This window comes from Panicum virgatum, chromosome 3N (genome assembly GCF_016808335.1).
Source record: "Panicum virgatum strain AP13 chromosome 3N, P.virgatum_v5, whole genome shotgun sequence".
In the NCBI taxonomy this organism is placed as follows: domain Eukaryota; kingdom Viridiplantae; phylum Streptophyta; class Magnoliopsida; order Poales; family Poaceae; genus Panicum; species Panicum virgatum.
In genome coordinates, this window is record NC_053147.1 from 9473025 (window position 1) to 9488679 (window position 15655).

Genomic DNA, 15655 nt, shown 5'->3' on the forward strand with positions numbered 1-15655 from the left:
GCGGCTCCGCCCGCCGCCCCCGACGCAGGTCCGCACGCCCGCGACGCAGCTCCACCCTCGCTGCCCCCGACGCGGGCCCGCGCGCCCCCGACCAAGCTCCGCCCGCCGCCCCCGACGCGGGCCAGCGCGCCCCCGACGCGGCTCCGCCCGCCGCCCCCGACGCGGGCCCGCGCGCCCCCGACCAAGCTCCGCCCGCCGCCCCCGACGCGGGCCGGCGCGCCCCCGACGCGGCTCCGCCCTCGCCGCCCCGACGCGGGCTCGCGCGCCCCCGACCAAGCTCCACCCGCCGCCCCCGACGCGGGCCCGCGCGCCCCCGACCAAGCTCCGCCCGCCGCCCCCGATGCGGGCCCCTCCGCCTTGCCCTGCGGCCGCCGCCGTGGCCGGCCCGGCCTTGGCCTTGGCTCGCTCCGGGAGGGCGCCGGGTGGCCGGCCCGGCCTCCTCCGCCCGCCGCCACCGCGGCCGGCCCCGCCTCCGCCCACCCGCCGCCGCAGCAGCGCCCAGAGGTGCTAGGGTTGGAGAGCGCGAGCGCGGGGAGCGGGAGGAGGGACGCCATGGGGGGGAGCGTGAGGAGGGAGGCGGCGACGCGAGTGAAGACGGACCCAGACGGAGGAAACGGGGGTTGGACTCGTCCGCTGGATTTTGACGGACGAGTACAACCCGCACCTCAGCCGAATATTCCCCTTCGGGTCGAACCCAACCCTCTCCAACCTCCATCCAAACATCCGAAAAGGGGGTTCAACCCATCTGGGTTGGACCCTACCCTTCAACCAAACACACGGTATGTGAGCGCATTTCAGATCTTCAGGTATTGTTGTGGGGCAGTGTCGTACTAGCTGAATCGTGAACTGATCTCCCGGCAAAGGGCTACGGTATTGGTACCCGGTTTCCATTCCGCGTGAGAGCAACTTTCTGGATAGAAGATATTCGTGTCATATACCACGTTTATCTAACTCGATCCCTAGTCATATGTAAACGTTGATTACGTACAACTGAAGCATATATATCTAGATTTTGACTATCGTCATCCCTATTCTGTTCACATATTGAGATTATAAACATAAAAGAAATTAAAGTATGCACCATGAGCTTGACCTCTGCAGAAAGTTACAGATCACATAGGCTAATGGAAGTCATATTGTCAAACACCCAAGTGTCGGAACATTTTTTTCTTGTTAAATATATTTTCATTATTCATTGAACATTTTTTCCTGATGCAAAATTAGAAGAAGCCTTTTCCAAGTTGGAATATGGAAAGAAAAATTGTTAGAGAAAGAAGGAAAATATTTGTTCTGCTGGTTGTGGCTGGTGCTGATTTGTTGTGAAAGAAAAGTACTGCTGGCTGGCTGGTGGATGCTGTTGATTTGATGTGAGAGAAAAATACTGCTGACTGATTGGTTGACAAAAATTATTTCAATCGGGAGAACTAAAAAATATTTTATTGTATAAAATAGAAATTCAGATTTATTTCTTTTAACTTGGGCAACAGAATGACTTTCAAATAGCTTTTGCGATGTCTCGTACGGGCCATATTATGACGACGAGGAGGTGTTGGTCCCTCAGTATTGTCTCAGTATTGTGAATATATCAGGTGCAAACTAATTGTTTCGTGCAAATCCTGCAAACTTCAATCTGGGTCGCCGGATTAACATTCAAGGGCTATAGGGGATTGAGTAATTTTATAATTAACCGCCTACCTCTAATCACACTTTTACAAATCCCCCTCCCACTTCCGTTCGCACCCTCTTGAATGTTGATCCGGTGCTCCAGATCGAAGTTTGCACTTCCGTTCGCACCCTCTTGAATGTTGATCCGGTGCTCCAGATCGAAGTTTGCACGGTCCTCTCGGAATTTTCCAAAAAATAAATACTGTGGAGTACTGTACGTGTACTACAAATCGGCCCAATCTCACCATGGAAGTAGGAGGACGGCCCGGTCCGTACAACGTCTTCGTGTTGCCTTCCGTTGCCCTGTCGGAACTTGACGCCTCTGTCTGCCCGTCCTTCGCCGCCGCCGCCGCCGCTGCTGTCGCGTTCTCCTCCCGTACTCGCGCACATCTCGAGAAGGCAGCAGAAGCCCATCCAGTCGCGGATGGCTGACGCGGCGGTGCAGGACGCTGCCGAGCAGCTGCTCTACCTGAAGCTCGCGTTCCTCGCCGGGGAGCCTCCCGCCTGCGTCCTCGCACTCGCCAGGTGCGCGCCACCGCTAGCACTTAGCAGTCAAAATCGCAAAGGCACCCAGAGATCCGCCGGCTCTGCGGCGCCCTCTCCCGATTGATTCGTGGTTCGGAGAACAGTGACCGCCAACTGGTTTCAGCCTGCAAAGGATGTCTGCAGTGCTAGTATTGGTGCTCTGACATTGCTTTTTCGTTGCCTGTTCAGCGCAGACTTGGTGGATCTGCAGCAATATGCTAGTAGTAGACTAGTAGTGGGTATCTAATTGACCTGCAGGTAATGGCTAGTTTGGTTAGTAATCGGCCTCCAATGCTAGGCATGTTTGACTTTATAATTGGGCATCATATGGTTCCAGGCTTCCAGCCCTAGCAGCAAAAGTGTCACGCTCCCTAAGCACTCCACTGTCGTGGCATAGATTCAAATCCCACAACAATGAGTGACTTGCAGCCATTGTTTTTTTTTTTTAAAAAAAGGAGTGACTTGCAGCCCCTGATTTGTTGGCCATGAAAATGCCATGCAAACCACAATTGGGTGGGGGGGGGGGGGGGAGTGGAGGGGGGATATGGCGTTGGCATGACTATATGTGAATTTTCTTCAAGTTCAAAGGAAAAAATAGTTCTGTTTCTTTTATCTTTTCAAAAATGATATGTTAATACATACTTATGTAAGTGTTTTATTTGGTTTTCAGAAAAGCTGGGGGAGGCTCTATCACACCACATGTCCAAAATTTTCTTTTGGAGATTTGCACTGGAACTAATGTAAATGATTATTATTTTTTCTTGTCTTGTAAAATTTACTCTACCAACACCAAAATGTATATATTTTGTATTAGAGAAGAAATACATAATTTATTTGAGAAAAAAACTAGTATAGTGTTGTTTTAAAAGTTTCCCGTTAATCAATATCTTCCATCAGATCATGGCATTTCCGTTGTATAATGATCCAGGTAGACGGACGCCAAAACTTTACTTATACAACAACTATTTTTAAAAGGATCATATCTGAGGTTGAATTATCGTCGGGGACTGTGATTGATGGACTTTATGAGGAGTTTGCTCAGCGTATGTTGTCCAAAGCAGTATGTAGATTTTATTTTGTATTACATTCCAATAATTGATAACCATTGACGCTATACTCAGATAATTCATGTGTGCAGAAAGATTCGTTGTTAAATAAGACGAATCATATCTATAAAGAGATATCTTTTCTTTCTTCTACACGTGAGTTACCAATTCCAACTCTTTACTTTTCTTTGAGAAATATATAAAATTAGTTATAATGATCTATAATAATAACCTTATTTACATATGTAGATGATAATGTTTCCTCAAGGTTAATAAGTGTTGTTGCTCGACTATCATGTTCTTCTAATATGCTTGAAGGTGATACAGGGTATGATGTCATTAGACACTTCAGATTTCTGTCTCCAGATATTCTATCAAGCTACGTTCATTGTTACTGATTGATGCCGTGGATTTTCAGGTGCTCTCTTTGGCCATCAAGTCTATTCTTGTCAGAGTTTATTCTTTCATACCCTGAAATTTTCTCCACAAAGTGTTGCTTTGAGGTAAAGTGATTAATTTACTATTGCAGTGAGATACATTAACCTATAAACTCATGCAAGGAAATTTACATAAATATGTTCAGCTCTTGCATGGATACCCTTTCAAATAATTAAGTTCTATCAAAGATTAATGCAAGTTTATTGGGCCCTTACTTATGGTAAACCATGCTATGATTATAGCAACTTAATAGGAGCTGGTGTGGGAGCTCTGCCGAACAGGCTGCTTATAGGAGTATTAGTGTTGTTATAGGTTCTGTTATATGCTGTTTGCACCACCATATAATATAAATTCTTTATTTAAACATGTGTTAAGCAAGATGCATCCTCATTAAACTAATCTTTTATTCCTTTCATACTTTATAGTAGTACGAGCCATGTGATATTAGTGGCCAGCTTCATGAATAGGACACTTGTTCTTTCTGTGCAAAGTTACCTCAATATTTTTCTACGCACAAATAGATAGGTACTGTTGTTGCTGTTTTTCTCTGCATTTGAGTATTCTCGTGATTTCTTAAATGGCATTATTGCTCTAATATTCGCATGATAAACAGCTAGGTTCTGGTGTCGGTTTGGTGGGAATTTGTCTTAACTATGTTGGTGCCTCTAAGGTATGTAATAAGGCTACCTTCTGTTAAAAATAATAAATATCATATTATCTATGGGTCAGAAAGTGAATCATGCATTATTCCTAAATTGGTAAAGTGGGGATGCATATGTAATTTTAATTGTTCAATTCTGAATGTCTGTGTGGAGCTAAAATGAGATTAAGCATGAATTATTCAGTCCAACTGAGCTCACAAGTTTATAGAAATGAACTATTAGTTTTAAATTAAATATTTCATGTGGAATTGTAATATGCAGGTTATTCTTACTGACGGTGATACATCTACACTCACAAACATGAAGGAAAATATGGAATTGAATAACTTATGCATTGAACAGGAGAATTCTGAAGTGTTAAAAGAAAGCAAGAATAAGGTTAGTTAGTTTCCTTGCATAATTCAGAGTAACGTGTGCAGATCTTTTCTTTCTTACATAATTTTACGTGAAACAGTTGCATTATTATGCATTGTGGCATGCAGGTAGAGTGCAAATATCTTTCTTGGGAAGATGTATCTGAAAGTGATTTATGGGGCTACCAGCCAGACATAGTGTGAGTACAGAAACATATTTTTGTAATATTTCATTGTACCAGGTTATAAACACAATCATAATCATGGGAACTGGGAACCAGGACATTCATCTGAAATTAGATCTGCAGTTTTTCACATAAAGCCCCTCATACACAATAATCTTGTTTAAGGTAATCAGTAATGGTTATATGGTAAAAAAATAATAGCTGTTGAGATCATATATCTGAAGAGGCATCTTGTAAAGGTTGTGATCAAAAGTGATGCTTCCATTAAACTATTTCGTTATGATATGAAATTATAACAATATTTCTGATCAGTTTTACACCTGAAAATAATTAGTTGTTCACACTGTGGAATTCAGTAGTAGTGCCAATCAGAATTTATCAGGGGCTTTTGGGTGTGGACTTGGTGCTGTAGTTAGGCTGTTTTTATTGCATTAAGATGTTTATATCGACTTAGCCTTCCCCAAGGACACCTGCAAAACGTTATCATCTGATTTCAACGAACAACTGTTGTAGTGATAACTAAATTTGTGATCAATACTGGACAAGTTTATAGTATGTTTGATAGTATTTAACATCAATAGAAAGGAAAAAGGGCATTCGTTCCCTTTTCCAGCATTAGGCAGAAACATATTTTAGTTGGGTATGTTTTGGTTGTTGTTAGCTCAGTTTCTATTTCTTTATTTTTCCTATTATTAGGTGAACATTCCATAAACTTGTTTGCGCCTAAACAGTGTTGTCCCTTCACTGGTTTTTGTACCTGTTGAACTCATACAAATCTTGTGTTGTGGAGTTACTGGTATCCACTCCTCTGTCTCCTCTCAAAGGGAGGGCATACACTGTGAACTCCTGCGAGAGGGACGCATACATTGTGAACTGCAGTAACCTGTTTAGTCTGATATAAAAATCATCTTGTAAAGTGGGTAACAGAACGTTTCACTGCTGTTCGTGCTCCTTCCTTTCATCTGACGTTCTCTTTTCCCAGTCTTGGGGCAGATATTATGTACGATCCAGTCTGCGTGCCACACCTCGTTCGAGTACTCTCAATGCTGTTAAGCCGAGACAGCAGACAAGGGGAAAACAAAGGAAAATCTGGTGATGAATTTCAAACAGAGGGTCCCGTCGCATATGTTGCGACAGTTGTTCGAAATGCAGAGACCTTCAACTGCTTTGCAAAAGGAGCTGCTGACGCCAAGCTATCTGCTATAAACATTGCCAGCAGTGCGGCTCCTTCAAATCTTCTCCCCTATATGCTATCATATGATAGATCAAGTGTGCAACTTCTTAAAATTACTTCATTGTCATAGAATTGATAAGAAAAAAAGTTGTGTTTTTTAAGCATTCATAATCTCAACTCTCATTGTAAGAATTCATTTCAAATGGTTCCTCAGTGTTCGTTTCCGAGAGTCCATACTATCGAAGGAAATGGAATAGTGCAGTTGTTTTTCGCTATGAATTATGCTGTACAATAGAATTCATTGTTGGATTTCAAAACAACGTTCGATTCTACCAGGCATCAAAACAACTGCTAATAGAAAAATGAAATGCACCCAGTTAGGACACAACTGCTTGATAGAAATATGAATAAGCTCTGGCATTAATTATTCATCGCTCACAGAGAACAAAAATTCATCTTTCATATGCACCAAGCTCCCTGCAAAATTCTGTACAATTTACAACTTGGCTTACTTTCTACACGATCACTGAGAAACTAGAATCATGACTTGGACAGTTGGAACTTTTTTTTTAAGGATGGACAGTTGGAACTTAGCCCTACAGAAGCACTACTCCTGAAGCTGGAACTTTTTTTAAGGATGGACAGTAGGAACTTAGCCCTACAGAAGCACTACTCCTGAACCAAGTTGGAACTTCAATGCAGTTATAGCCAAGATGGTTACGGTTCTGAAAAGAATATCGTTCATGCTTTTTTGTATTCTAACTGCTACCTCATCCTCCTCGATATTCATGTTACTTGGGCTTCTGAAAATGCTGGCAATGGTGTCGCGTAAACCGTTGACTGCCCAGGAGAGCCAAAAGAACCCAAATCCAACACTGGTGCTTAACAGTCGAGCAGAAGCAAAAGGAGTCCTCATGCCGGTAGCCATCTTGCACATAACTGACAGAAGAATAGCCAAGCCAGTTCCAGCTATGCCAATAGAACACTGTGTCAAAAGTTCGGTTATCTCCGGACCAGCCTTTTTCAGTGAGAGAATTGTTGAGCTGCTTTTGTCCTTGTCCAGTAAGATGGATAGAAATGCTTCGCTAGCATGTATATAGTTTCTCTGATACAGTTCACGTTCTTTGATATTTTTCCCTCTCTGTTTCTTCTTTGATGAAGATTTTGACTTCACCTCGGCGCTGCATTTTTTTCCAAAAAAGGCATATTAATATCTTGCTATTGTCTACTAGTAAAAGGGTAAAGATAGAAATTTAATTGTACCAGAGCATAAAGCTAAATGTTCAAAAGTTCCTGTATGTAAATTTAAGAATTCATTTTGCACATTACAGATTTAAGGTTAATTGATGGTCTTCCATGCAATTGGGCCCTAAAACAATGTATCTCACATGCTACTGGCATAACCACCATACTAGTTAATGCATGAAACAGAAAAGTACTAGTTAGTTGGATAAAGCTGAATAAACTTTAGAACACTCAGTTAGCTCTATAACCTCTTAAAAAAATGTTCAAATAACAACAGGCCCCTGCTTTGGTGAGTGCCAATTTTCATAGGAAGTTTGCTTAATTTTAATATCCTCTTGTAACATGCAGCATGCATGCCTGATACTCTCTGTATCTACTATATGCTGCAAATGATAAGGTCACATCATTAGAATCAGAAGTTACTCTCTAGGATCTATACTGCGCTGCCAAGCAGCATATATAAACATGTACACAGAATTTAGACTTTTAAATAAAATAAAACAATTGAAACAAGAAAACAGCATGAAAGATGTCAGAACTACCAATATTTAGAAGCAGCAATATCTAGTCGCATATACTGAAGAGAGAAAAGAAAAAAGATCTGGAAAGAGGGAGCAAAAAGAATGCAGTACCTTTTTGAAACATTGGACACTGTGCTTGCTAAATTTGGATTGGATACTTGGCTGTTAGCCCGAGAACGCCTTTTCCTGCGTATGCAAAAATATGCATGTCATGTAAATGGCACAACTGAAAACGTAGTAGTAAAGGAGGGTACAGTAATATATTACAGAAATGAACCATAATATTTAAATGTAATAACCAAAACAATGAACACTAGTTTGTAACTTACAACCAGATCATTGACAGGTCCAGGAATTGCATCATATAGGTTGAAGGATAATTTTAAGAGACTAACATATTTCATGCGTTTCTTACTGCCTAGTTATGTATTGTTGCTGTCCATGCTTCTTGCTTGTTAATAGATGCAGGAATCTTCAGTTCTATACTAATTTATCCATGAGCTTCTTAGAGTATAATGGATATATTATGCATCATATTAACCCATGTGCAGATGGCAAAGGAAGATTTGGAATCCCGCATCTTGCTATCTTGATTCCTGACATAATTAATGATCAAGCTGTTGCAAGTTAATAGTTCTCGACAGAAAAGGAAAAAAATATTGCCAGAGAAAAGGGGAAAAATTATTGCCACAAATCAGAAGCAAAATCACCAAGAACACTCTGCATTTGCAGTCTTACTGACACTGTGTACGCTCACAACATTAGACATATTCTTAAATAGCAGTTCAGAGATAAACATTCAGTAATGATGCTTCACGATATTACCTCCCAAAGTATGGAACTAGAAATGCAGTCTTGCAGCCACTTGTTTCTCGTTTTGGCATGTTGAACTCTAGAAGAAGTGATAATAAATCTCTCATTGCATCTCCATGGCCAGCGAATAGGATCCGGCCATTTTGATCGATGGTAAAAGCAGAGCCATGGGACTGAACAAAGTCCAGAAGAGGATCAGGGATGAGAAGTTGTTTCTCCGGAAGGTACTGTTGGGGCTCATCCAAATCCAACCCAAACTCACAGATAGTTAACTTATCATCCGGTATATATGGTTGACTTCCCAAGTTGATTGCTAGAGTCTGTTGTCCAGTGAATTCAGCTAGCAAGGATTCATCAAGTTCTTTCACGTCAGAACCTGACATCAGCAACTTGAGGATTTTCTCTTGCCTTGCACATTGCTCTGCAATCCCAAGGCTAAGTCGAACTGAATCAGGGCGAGAATCTGTTTCAAAGATATTCACGAGACGTGAGATGATGAGCATCATAAGAGGCTACAAGATCATTTTAAACACGCTACTTGGTACTCGTGTAACAAAGAATCAAGCGGAAATTGCCTCCATGGCATATTTCTGAAACTCAGTTGTCAAGGTCAATCATGGCGTAGCATGAATAACAACTTTACAAGAACCCTTCTTTGTGCAAGGTGAAGAAGATTCATCGATTAGTAAGTCAATATCTGGCTAAGGCTCATGCATGTTATTGTTCTATTTGTATGAATGAGCAAGAAATGACCTTTTTGCCTCAAGTTTTCAGTTGCTTTGCGTAGAGAAGTGCAGTGTTTTATTCAAAGACCCAGGCTCGCGTATCTGTACGTGTCTGCCTGTAACAGAACAATTAAACTGTGCAAATATAGTTGTAGCAGAACCTACATGCACAGTAGTAAAGCGCAAGAACACATTGACAGGACACCGGAGACAAACACCATGAGCCGCTAGAGGCAGAATGACCCATGCGAACCGGAACCCACAAACGAACCTTGCACGTCGATGAGCGCGGCCGCGTCGGGCATGGCGAAGGCCTGGTAGGCGGCAGGCAGAGCCTGGCCCTGATGGCCGCCGGGCACCACCACCTGCACGGGCAGCCCCTCGAGGTGGTGCTGCGGATGCTGCTGCTGCTGCAGCGGCGCGCAGAGCTGCGCGGCGGCGTCCTGCGGCCTCTTCCCCTGGAACGGCAGCACGCCATGGAGCTCCTGCACCGCACACCCGCACGTGAGACACCGCACGCCGTGGCGAATCGTGCTCGGCCCGTGGCCAATTGCCCAATTCCGCGCGGGCGGAGGCTCGGGACCAGGGCCGCGTACCTTGGCCGGCGGGAGGACGACGGGCGAGGCGGCGGCGACGGCGAGGAGGGACAGGTCCCCCACCATCCCTAGTCTGCTCGAGGGCAGTGGGTGGAGGAGATAGGGGGGAGGGGGGCGACAGGGCAGCGGGCGCGAGGCGCGAGGCGCTCCGGGGTGGGGTGGGGTGGGGGGAGTGGGGAGGATAAAAGCGGGCGTTTACCGGGGCGAACGGGTGGAGGCGGCGACGCCGGGGCGGCGTGGAGCGACGGGGGCGTGGGGATTTTGCCCGGCCGTGGCGGGGGAAATCGCGGTGGATTTTGGCTGGGCCTGGGCGTGGCGCGCGAGGAAGATTCGCGAACTGGAGGCCGGGATGGGAAAAGTCGTCGTCAGAGCACACGCTGGAGCGCGGGGCCCACTGCGTGGCCCGCGTGGCTGCGGCCGCCGTGGACCACACCCGGCGCGTGATATTTTTTTTCCCCGGGCTGGGCTTGCGAATCAGACGTCTGATAACTTCTCAATTTCTCATTGTGGGCTGTCTTGTTTCTCCCTGGACTTGGCTTGAATTGCAAAAGGCCTCCGCGGTAGACAGCCGTGACGAGAACGATGGCTTTGGCTGGTCGTTCCAGAGGAATCTGGAATCGGATGCTTTGCGATTGCGGAGCATTTTTCGACAGCCAGTCATAGCATGCATCCAGACGACAGAGATCAGGAACCGAGCTGCGAGCCACAGGGGCTAGGGGCTTACTTGAATTGCTACCAAAATTTTGGCCACTATTTGGTTGGGTACCAAAATTTACCCACCTCTCACATTTATCCTACCAAAATGTGGGCAAATTTTTTACCCAAAATTTGGCTAGCCAAAACTTTGGCATGCCAAAATTTTTGTAGCAATCCAAGCAGGTCCTAAATTGTGACAGTGACTTGGGGGAGACAGCGCGACCGGATTGAAGTTGAACTGAGTTTTTTTAAAAAAAAACTGACCTTCAGCAAGCCTAGGGACAGCACGTGAGAGTTTGATTGGGCTCAACTGCTGTGCACGGGGTGTACCGGCCTATATATATATATATATATATATATATATATATATCAACAGTTTTTATTGGAGAAAAAAAGAGATTAGCAGGTCCATTAAAACCCAATAGTAATACCAATCTAGCCCATCTTGGCCTGCTGTGTTCATATGGATTCCCCAAAGCAGTCAGGTCGGTCGGGCACCAGTCACCACCACACCAGCGCCGCTCGCCAGTTTCCCGCGGTTTCCCCGCCCACGCGCCCCAAATTCCCGCCAGAAACCGCGCAGTTGTCCAGCGGCGCCCCCCGCCGCCGCCGAGTAGTCGGCTCGCTCCCCTCACGAGCTGGTAGCGAGAGGGGCAGGAGGGGAGGACATGTCTTCCTGGGACGACGACGAGTCCGCGGCGGCGTCCGCGGCCGAGGCGGCGACCACGGACGTGGAGCTGCTGAGGCGGGCCTGGCGCAACGAGAAGGACGCGCCGGAGATCCTCTGCTTCGACTCGCCCCTCGTCTCCCGCGTCCGCGAGCAGATCCAGCTCCTCGTGCGCCTTCCGCTCCTTCTCTCCTCGCCGTCCCTCCTCCTCTCCCTCTGGCCTCTGCTGCTTCCTCAGGGTCTGATGCGGATTCGCTCTCGTGATGCCACCAGGAGGAGACGCTGGACGACTTCGCCGACACCGGCGTCGACGACCTGGTGGTCTCGCTCTACCAGATGGACCTCGACCGCACGCTCTCCCTCCTGCGCTCCTACCTCCGTCTCCGCCTGCAGAAGGTTGGTCGCATCAAAACTCGATCCGCTGAAAGGGGGCCAATTCTAATTACCGAATTGTTGCCAATCGGATTGCGTTGCTGGGTACAGATCGAGAAGTACACGATGCATATCTCCAGGTCTGACGACCTCCTCAGCCGGTTGTCGCCGCAGGAGCGCCGGTTTGCCAAGAGGTATCTTCTGAGTATGCCCCAAATTTTTGTGCTACCTCCTACCTTGTGAGACTAGATGGTTCTGATGGGCACTTGTGTTTGATCTTTCGCAAGTTGCGCTGAGATCATGGAGAAGCATCTCGGGCAGTCGGTGCTGTCAAAGCTGCCTTACGGCTACGACTCGGTTACCAGGCAGTCCTTGTCGAGCACTGAGGATGACATGGGTATATATACCCTTTATTTGATCTACCAAACTTTGTTTCTGGTGCTATACTGCTTTTGTTGTTTGGAGCTTCAGTTATTACTTATTTGCAATTTTGCATAGGCTGCTGGATGTGAATAGTAGGTACTCACCATTTCATTTCAGTAAAGTTGGTACAGTGTATCTTCAGAGAATCTGATCATTAGTTGTACTCAAAAGTTCACTTCCTACATAACAAAACTTAGTTATCGAATTGATAAGCAGACCTGGTATAAGGACACCTCATGCACTCCTCATGTGATGGTACTGGTTCCATACCACTTACTGAGACTTCCATGATCAAATTATGAATATATGCTCCCACTAGGTTGCCATGAAACATGACAATTTTGTTTACTTTCAGAATTTTTAGACTGTCTTGCCCCAAATTAGGTTGAAATTTGCTGTTCAAGCAGTGTGCTTATTATCCTCCTCTGTTGATGCATAAGTGACGCTTGATTATGTAGATCACTGCATAGAAACATTCTATTGGATTTACCACATTTGGATGCTTCATAATCTTTGATTTTAGTCATTTAATGGAATGAAATGAACTGAAAATTTGTGATGCTGCCACAAAATGGTAATTTGCATTAGCATGAGATAGCAGACTCAACTGGGCACAAATGTCATAGTAAAAATTTCTAGCAGAATAACTAGGTTCTCATGTGTCCCCATTGGATCCAAAGATTAGCTATAAAGCTAATGAAAATTTGTGATGTTTGTTGCATGATGAAAATCCTCTAATGAAATGCTATGCATTTGGTTACGGATTATTTTTTAAAAAGCATTGCGTTAATAATTAACAACTTCATAAAGAGGAGAAATGACCTATCTGCAGTCACAAACAACCTACACAGAGCTTCAGCAGGAACTTAGCTTCACTTATTCTAGAAGAAGCCTTTTGCTTCACTTTCAGGCAAGGTTCAAGAGTAAAGAAAGCGTCCTTTCCTATTTCTGAAAAAGCAAAGGCTTTTGATTTCTTATTGCTTAAGATGTGGAACAAATGTGCTTTTAGGCATATCTATGTGATAGACCATCAGGGACCATCTGATTCGGTTCTCAATTGCCTTGTACAGTGCCAGAGCCTCAGCTTGACACCTTTGTCTTCTGCAAGACTAAGAGTGATGTTGGAGCCTTCCAGCTAGATGACATGTAAGTGCCCAGGCACACTTCAATTCTTGCTTTGCGCCTTCACACACTTTGCTTACCTGTGATGCTTATTTCCATATAGTGGAGAGGAGGTTGTGGACTTGGTTGCAGACGACTTGTATGTTCTTCGGTACAAGTCCATCAAGGGCCTTGTCGAGGGTGGTCGGATCGACCTGATCTGATGTGAATAACATGTCAATGCCTGCAATCGAGTGAGCATTGGAGATTCTTCTGAATTTCTGGAATTGGAGGAATCAAGGGAACGAGAATTGTTCAGATAAATGCCATCAATGTGGCTTGGGGGCATGTGGCCAGAGGTTCATCTTTTTCTTTACTACATTTACTAATGAAACCAGGATCATGTAGCCCCCCCCCCCCCCCTCTCGGTATCGTTGTCTTGTTGGCTCCATATGTGCTCCATGTTTGTTGCTGGCTTGCTGCCGAAGAAAATTGTACTTGTTCACCACAGATTCAAGCAGTTTGGTGCTTTAGAAAAGGACGTGTGCACAGCACAGTATGCCTTTTGAGACCTTACGAAAGCAAATGAAACAACCAAAGAAAGCGTGTGGCCTTAGTGGCTTAATCTGTTTGCCCTGTGAGACCGTAATGTGTCATCAGTCCTATAGTTTGGCATTTGCATGTCAGGTTTGTCAATCGGTGATAGCAAGGAACGGTGGAAGTGGTTGTTAGAGGAACTCCAGCACGGTTTTTATTTGGGTGACTAAACCCACATTTTAGTCATTTTGCTGAAATTTTAATCTCCAGCAGGGTCCTTATTTGGGTGACTAAAATAAGGGGGTGACTAAATTTCCTCTCCGACCCCCTCAATTTGGTCACTCTCAGGCTACCAAAAGTAGAGTCCACCATTTTTTAGTTTATTTAGTCGGTGCTGCTGGAGTAGAGATTATATTTTGGGCGACTAAACTTGGAAAGTGGGTGGCTAAAATGAGTACACATGATCGCCATCTGCAATCATGCCTGATGCGATCCAACAGATTCCCCTGATTACACATGAAGAGGCTGGGAGTATGCCCATAGCCATGTTCAGATAATTGTCTTATATCTTTTTTTAAGAAAAAAACATGTACTCCCTCCGTATTGGTAAAAGAAGTCGTTTTGGACAAGATTTGGGTCAAACATTGGGAATATAAATCATCAATAATTTTTAAGTTGTTGAGTTTACAAATGTGAAAATTATATGAATAGATTTGTCTTGAAAAATACTTTCATAAAAGTTTACGTACATCACTTTTCTATAAATATTTTTTAAAAAATAAGAGGTCAAAATTGTGTTTTGGAGACTGTGTCGCTGTCCTAAACGACTTCTTTTACCAATACGGAGGGAGTATTAGTATCTTCCTTACAAAAAGAGGTGCAGCTGAATTCTGGTTTTGATTTTTGAAAGGTATGTTGAAGGCGCACTCACTTGAGATATGAATATGACCAGATTTAGAGCAACTCCAGCAGGGCTTCTATTTGGGTGATTAAACTCACATTTTAGTCATTTTGCTCAAAAATTTTCATCTCCAGCAGGGCCCCTACTTGGGTGACTAAATTTCCTCTCTCACCCCTTCAATTTGGTCACCCTCTACTTAGGCTACCAAAAGTAGGGCCCACCATTTTTTCTCCTTTTAGTTCATTTAGAAGTCTATTTAGTCGGTGTTGCTGGAGTAGAGACTACATTTTAAGTGACTAAACTTAGAAAATAGGTGACTAAAATGAGTTTTAGTCACTTAAATTTAGTCACTCCACTGGAGTTGCACCTCACGTGTGCCTTACAAAGCCACTACCTCCATTTAGCTAAGTTTGCTGCCTTGCCGTAACATATGCGTAACCTCTGCGCGTCAATTGGTAGCGCGGAAGTAGCTGTTAGTGGTCCGCATGGACCACTTTTGCATTGAAGTTATCCGACAAGTTCATCTGGTCACATGAAGAGGCCATTGCTGGGATGATCATCATCAGTTATGAGATTGAAGGATGGCATAACTTAGCATCCGGATAAGCTTTGAATGCAATAACCCTTTCTTTCTCATACTATAACCGTACCCAATTCTTCTGTGCCCATAAATCTTTCACCAGATTCCCATGGCCAGCATGGAGTGGAGGAAATAGGAAAATAATTGAGGTAGATGCCTTTTGTGGTCATACTTGAGTTGGTTTTGCTAACTTGGGTGGTGTTGTTAGGTATCTGTATCTTTCCATCAGAAACAGATGGTACCATTCAATCCCAACGGTTTGCTTGAATGTTCTCTTTTGGGAGGATATCTGGGATCTGGGCTTCCTCAAGTTATCTTTCCCTCAGTCGTTCTCCTTTGCTAAAAATGACATAGTTTCTCTCTTCAACTCATCTGGATCTTGTAGAAAATTTCCATCTGCCACGGTCCTTGGGTTACCTCAAGCCAGCTA

General features: G+C 44.5%; 3 protein-coding genes across 6 annotated transcripts; 2 read left to right on the plus strand and 1 right to left on the minus strand.

Annotated features, from left to right (window-relative positions):
• Positions 1-1911: 1911 nt before the first annotated feature.
• On the plus strand, positions 1912-6323 carry LOC120664216 (putative uncharacterized protein DDB_G0277003). Of its 2 annotated transcripts, none has more exons than XM_039943306.1 (10): positions 1912-2190; positions 2861-2930; positions 3119-3250; positions 3329-3392; positions 3486-3564; positions 3655-3739; positions 4288-4344; positions 4598-4714; positions 4819-4889; positions 5857-6323. In XM_039943306.1, exons 1-10 carry the CDS (start codon positions 2090-2092, stop codon positions 6176-6178), a joined length of 1098 nt encoding a protein of 365 aa, XP_039799240.1. In that variant the 5' UTR covers positions 1912-2089; the 3' UTR covers positions 6179-6323. The 2 variants fall into 2 exon arrangements, with proteins under 2 accessions (XP_039799240.1, XP_039799241.1); XM_039943307.1 differs by having other exon boundaries at positions 3119-3233; positions 3312-3392.
• Positions 6324-6440: 117 nt separating this feature from the next.
• LOC120664215 lies at positions 6441-10204 on the minus strand. 3 transcript variants are annotated; one of them, XR_005670806.1, is made up of 6 exons: positions 9949-10098; positions 9624-9837; positions 9381-9468; positions 8640-9090; positions 7926-8000; positions 6441-7229 (listed from the first exon to the last, which is right to left on the minus strand). XR_005670806.1 is itself a non-coding variant. In XM_039943304.1 (5 exons), exons 1-5 carry the CDS (start codon positions 10012-10014, stop codon positions 6707-6709), a joined length of 1329 nt encoding a protein of 442 aa, XP_039799238.1. In that variant the 5' UTR covers positions 10015-10202; the 3' UTR covers positions 6441-6706. The 3 variants fall into 3 exon arrangements, 2 of the variants coding, with proteins under 2 accessions (XP_039799238.1, XP_039799239.1); XM_039943304.1 differs by lacking the exon at positions 9381-9468 and having other exon boundaries at positions 9949-10202; XM_039943305.1 differs by lacking the exons at positions 6441-7229; positions 9381-9468 and adding an exon at positions 7510-7676 and having other exon boundaries at positions 9949-10204.
• A 928-nt stretch (positions 10205-11132) lies between these two features.
• Positions 11133-13832, plus strand: LOC120664218 (DNA replication complex GINS protein SLD5-like). Its single transcript, XM_039943312.1, has 6 exons — positions 11133-11480; positions 11585-11707; positions 11795-11877; positions 11971-12080; positions 13177-13252; positions 13332-13832. Exons 1-6 carry the CDS (start codon positions 11313-11315, stop codon positions 13429-13431), a joined length of 660 nt encoding a protein of 219 aa, XP_039799246.1. The 5' UTR covers positions 11133-11312; the 3' UTR covers positions 13432-13832.
• Positions 13833-15655: the final 1823 nt, after the last annotated feature.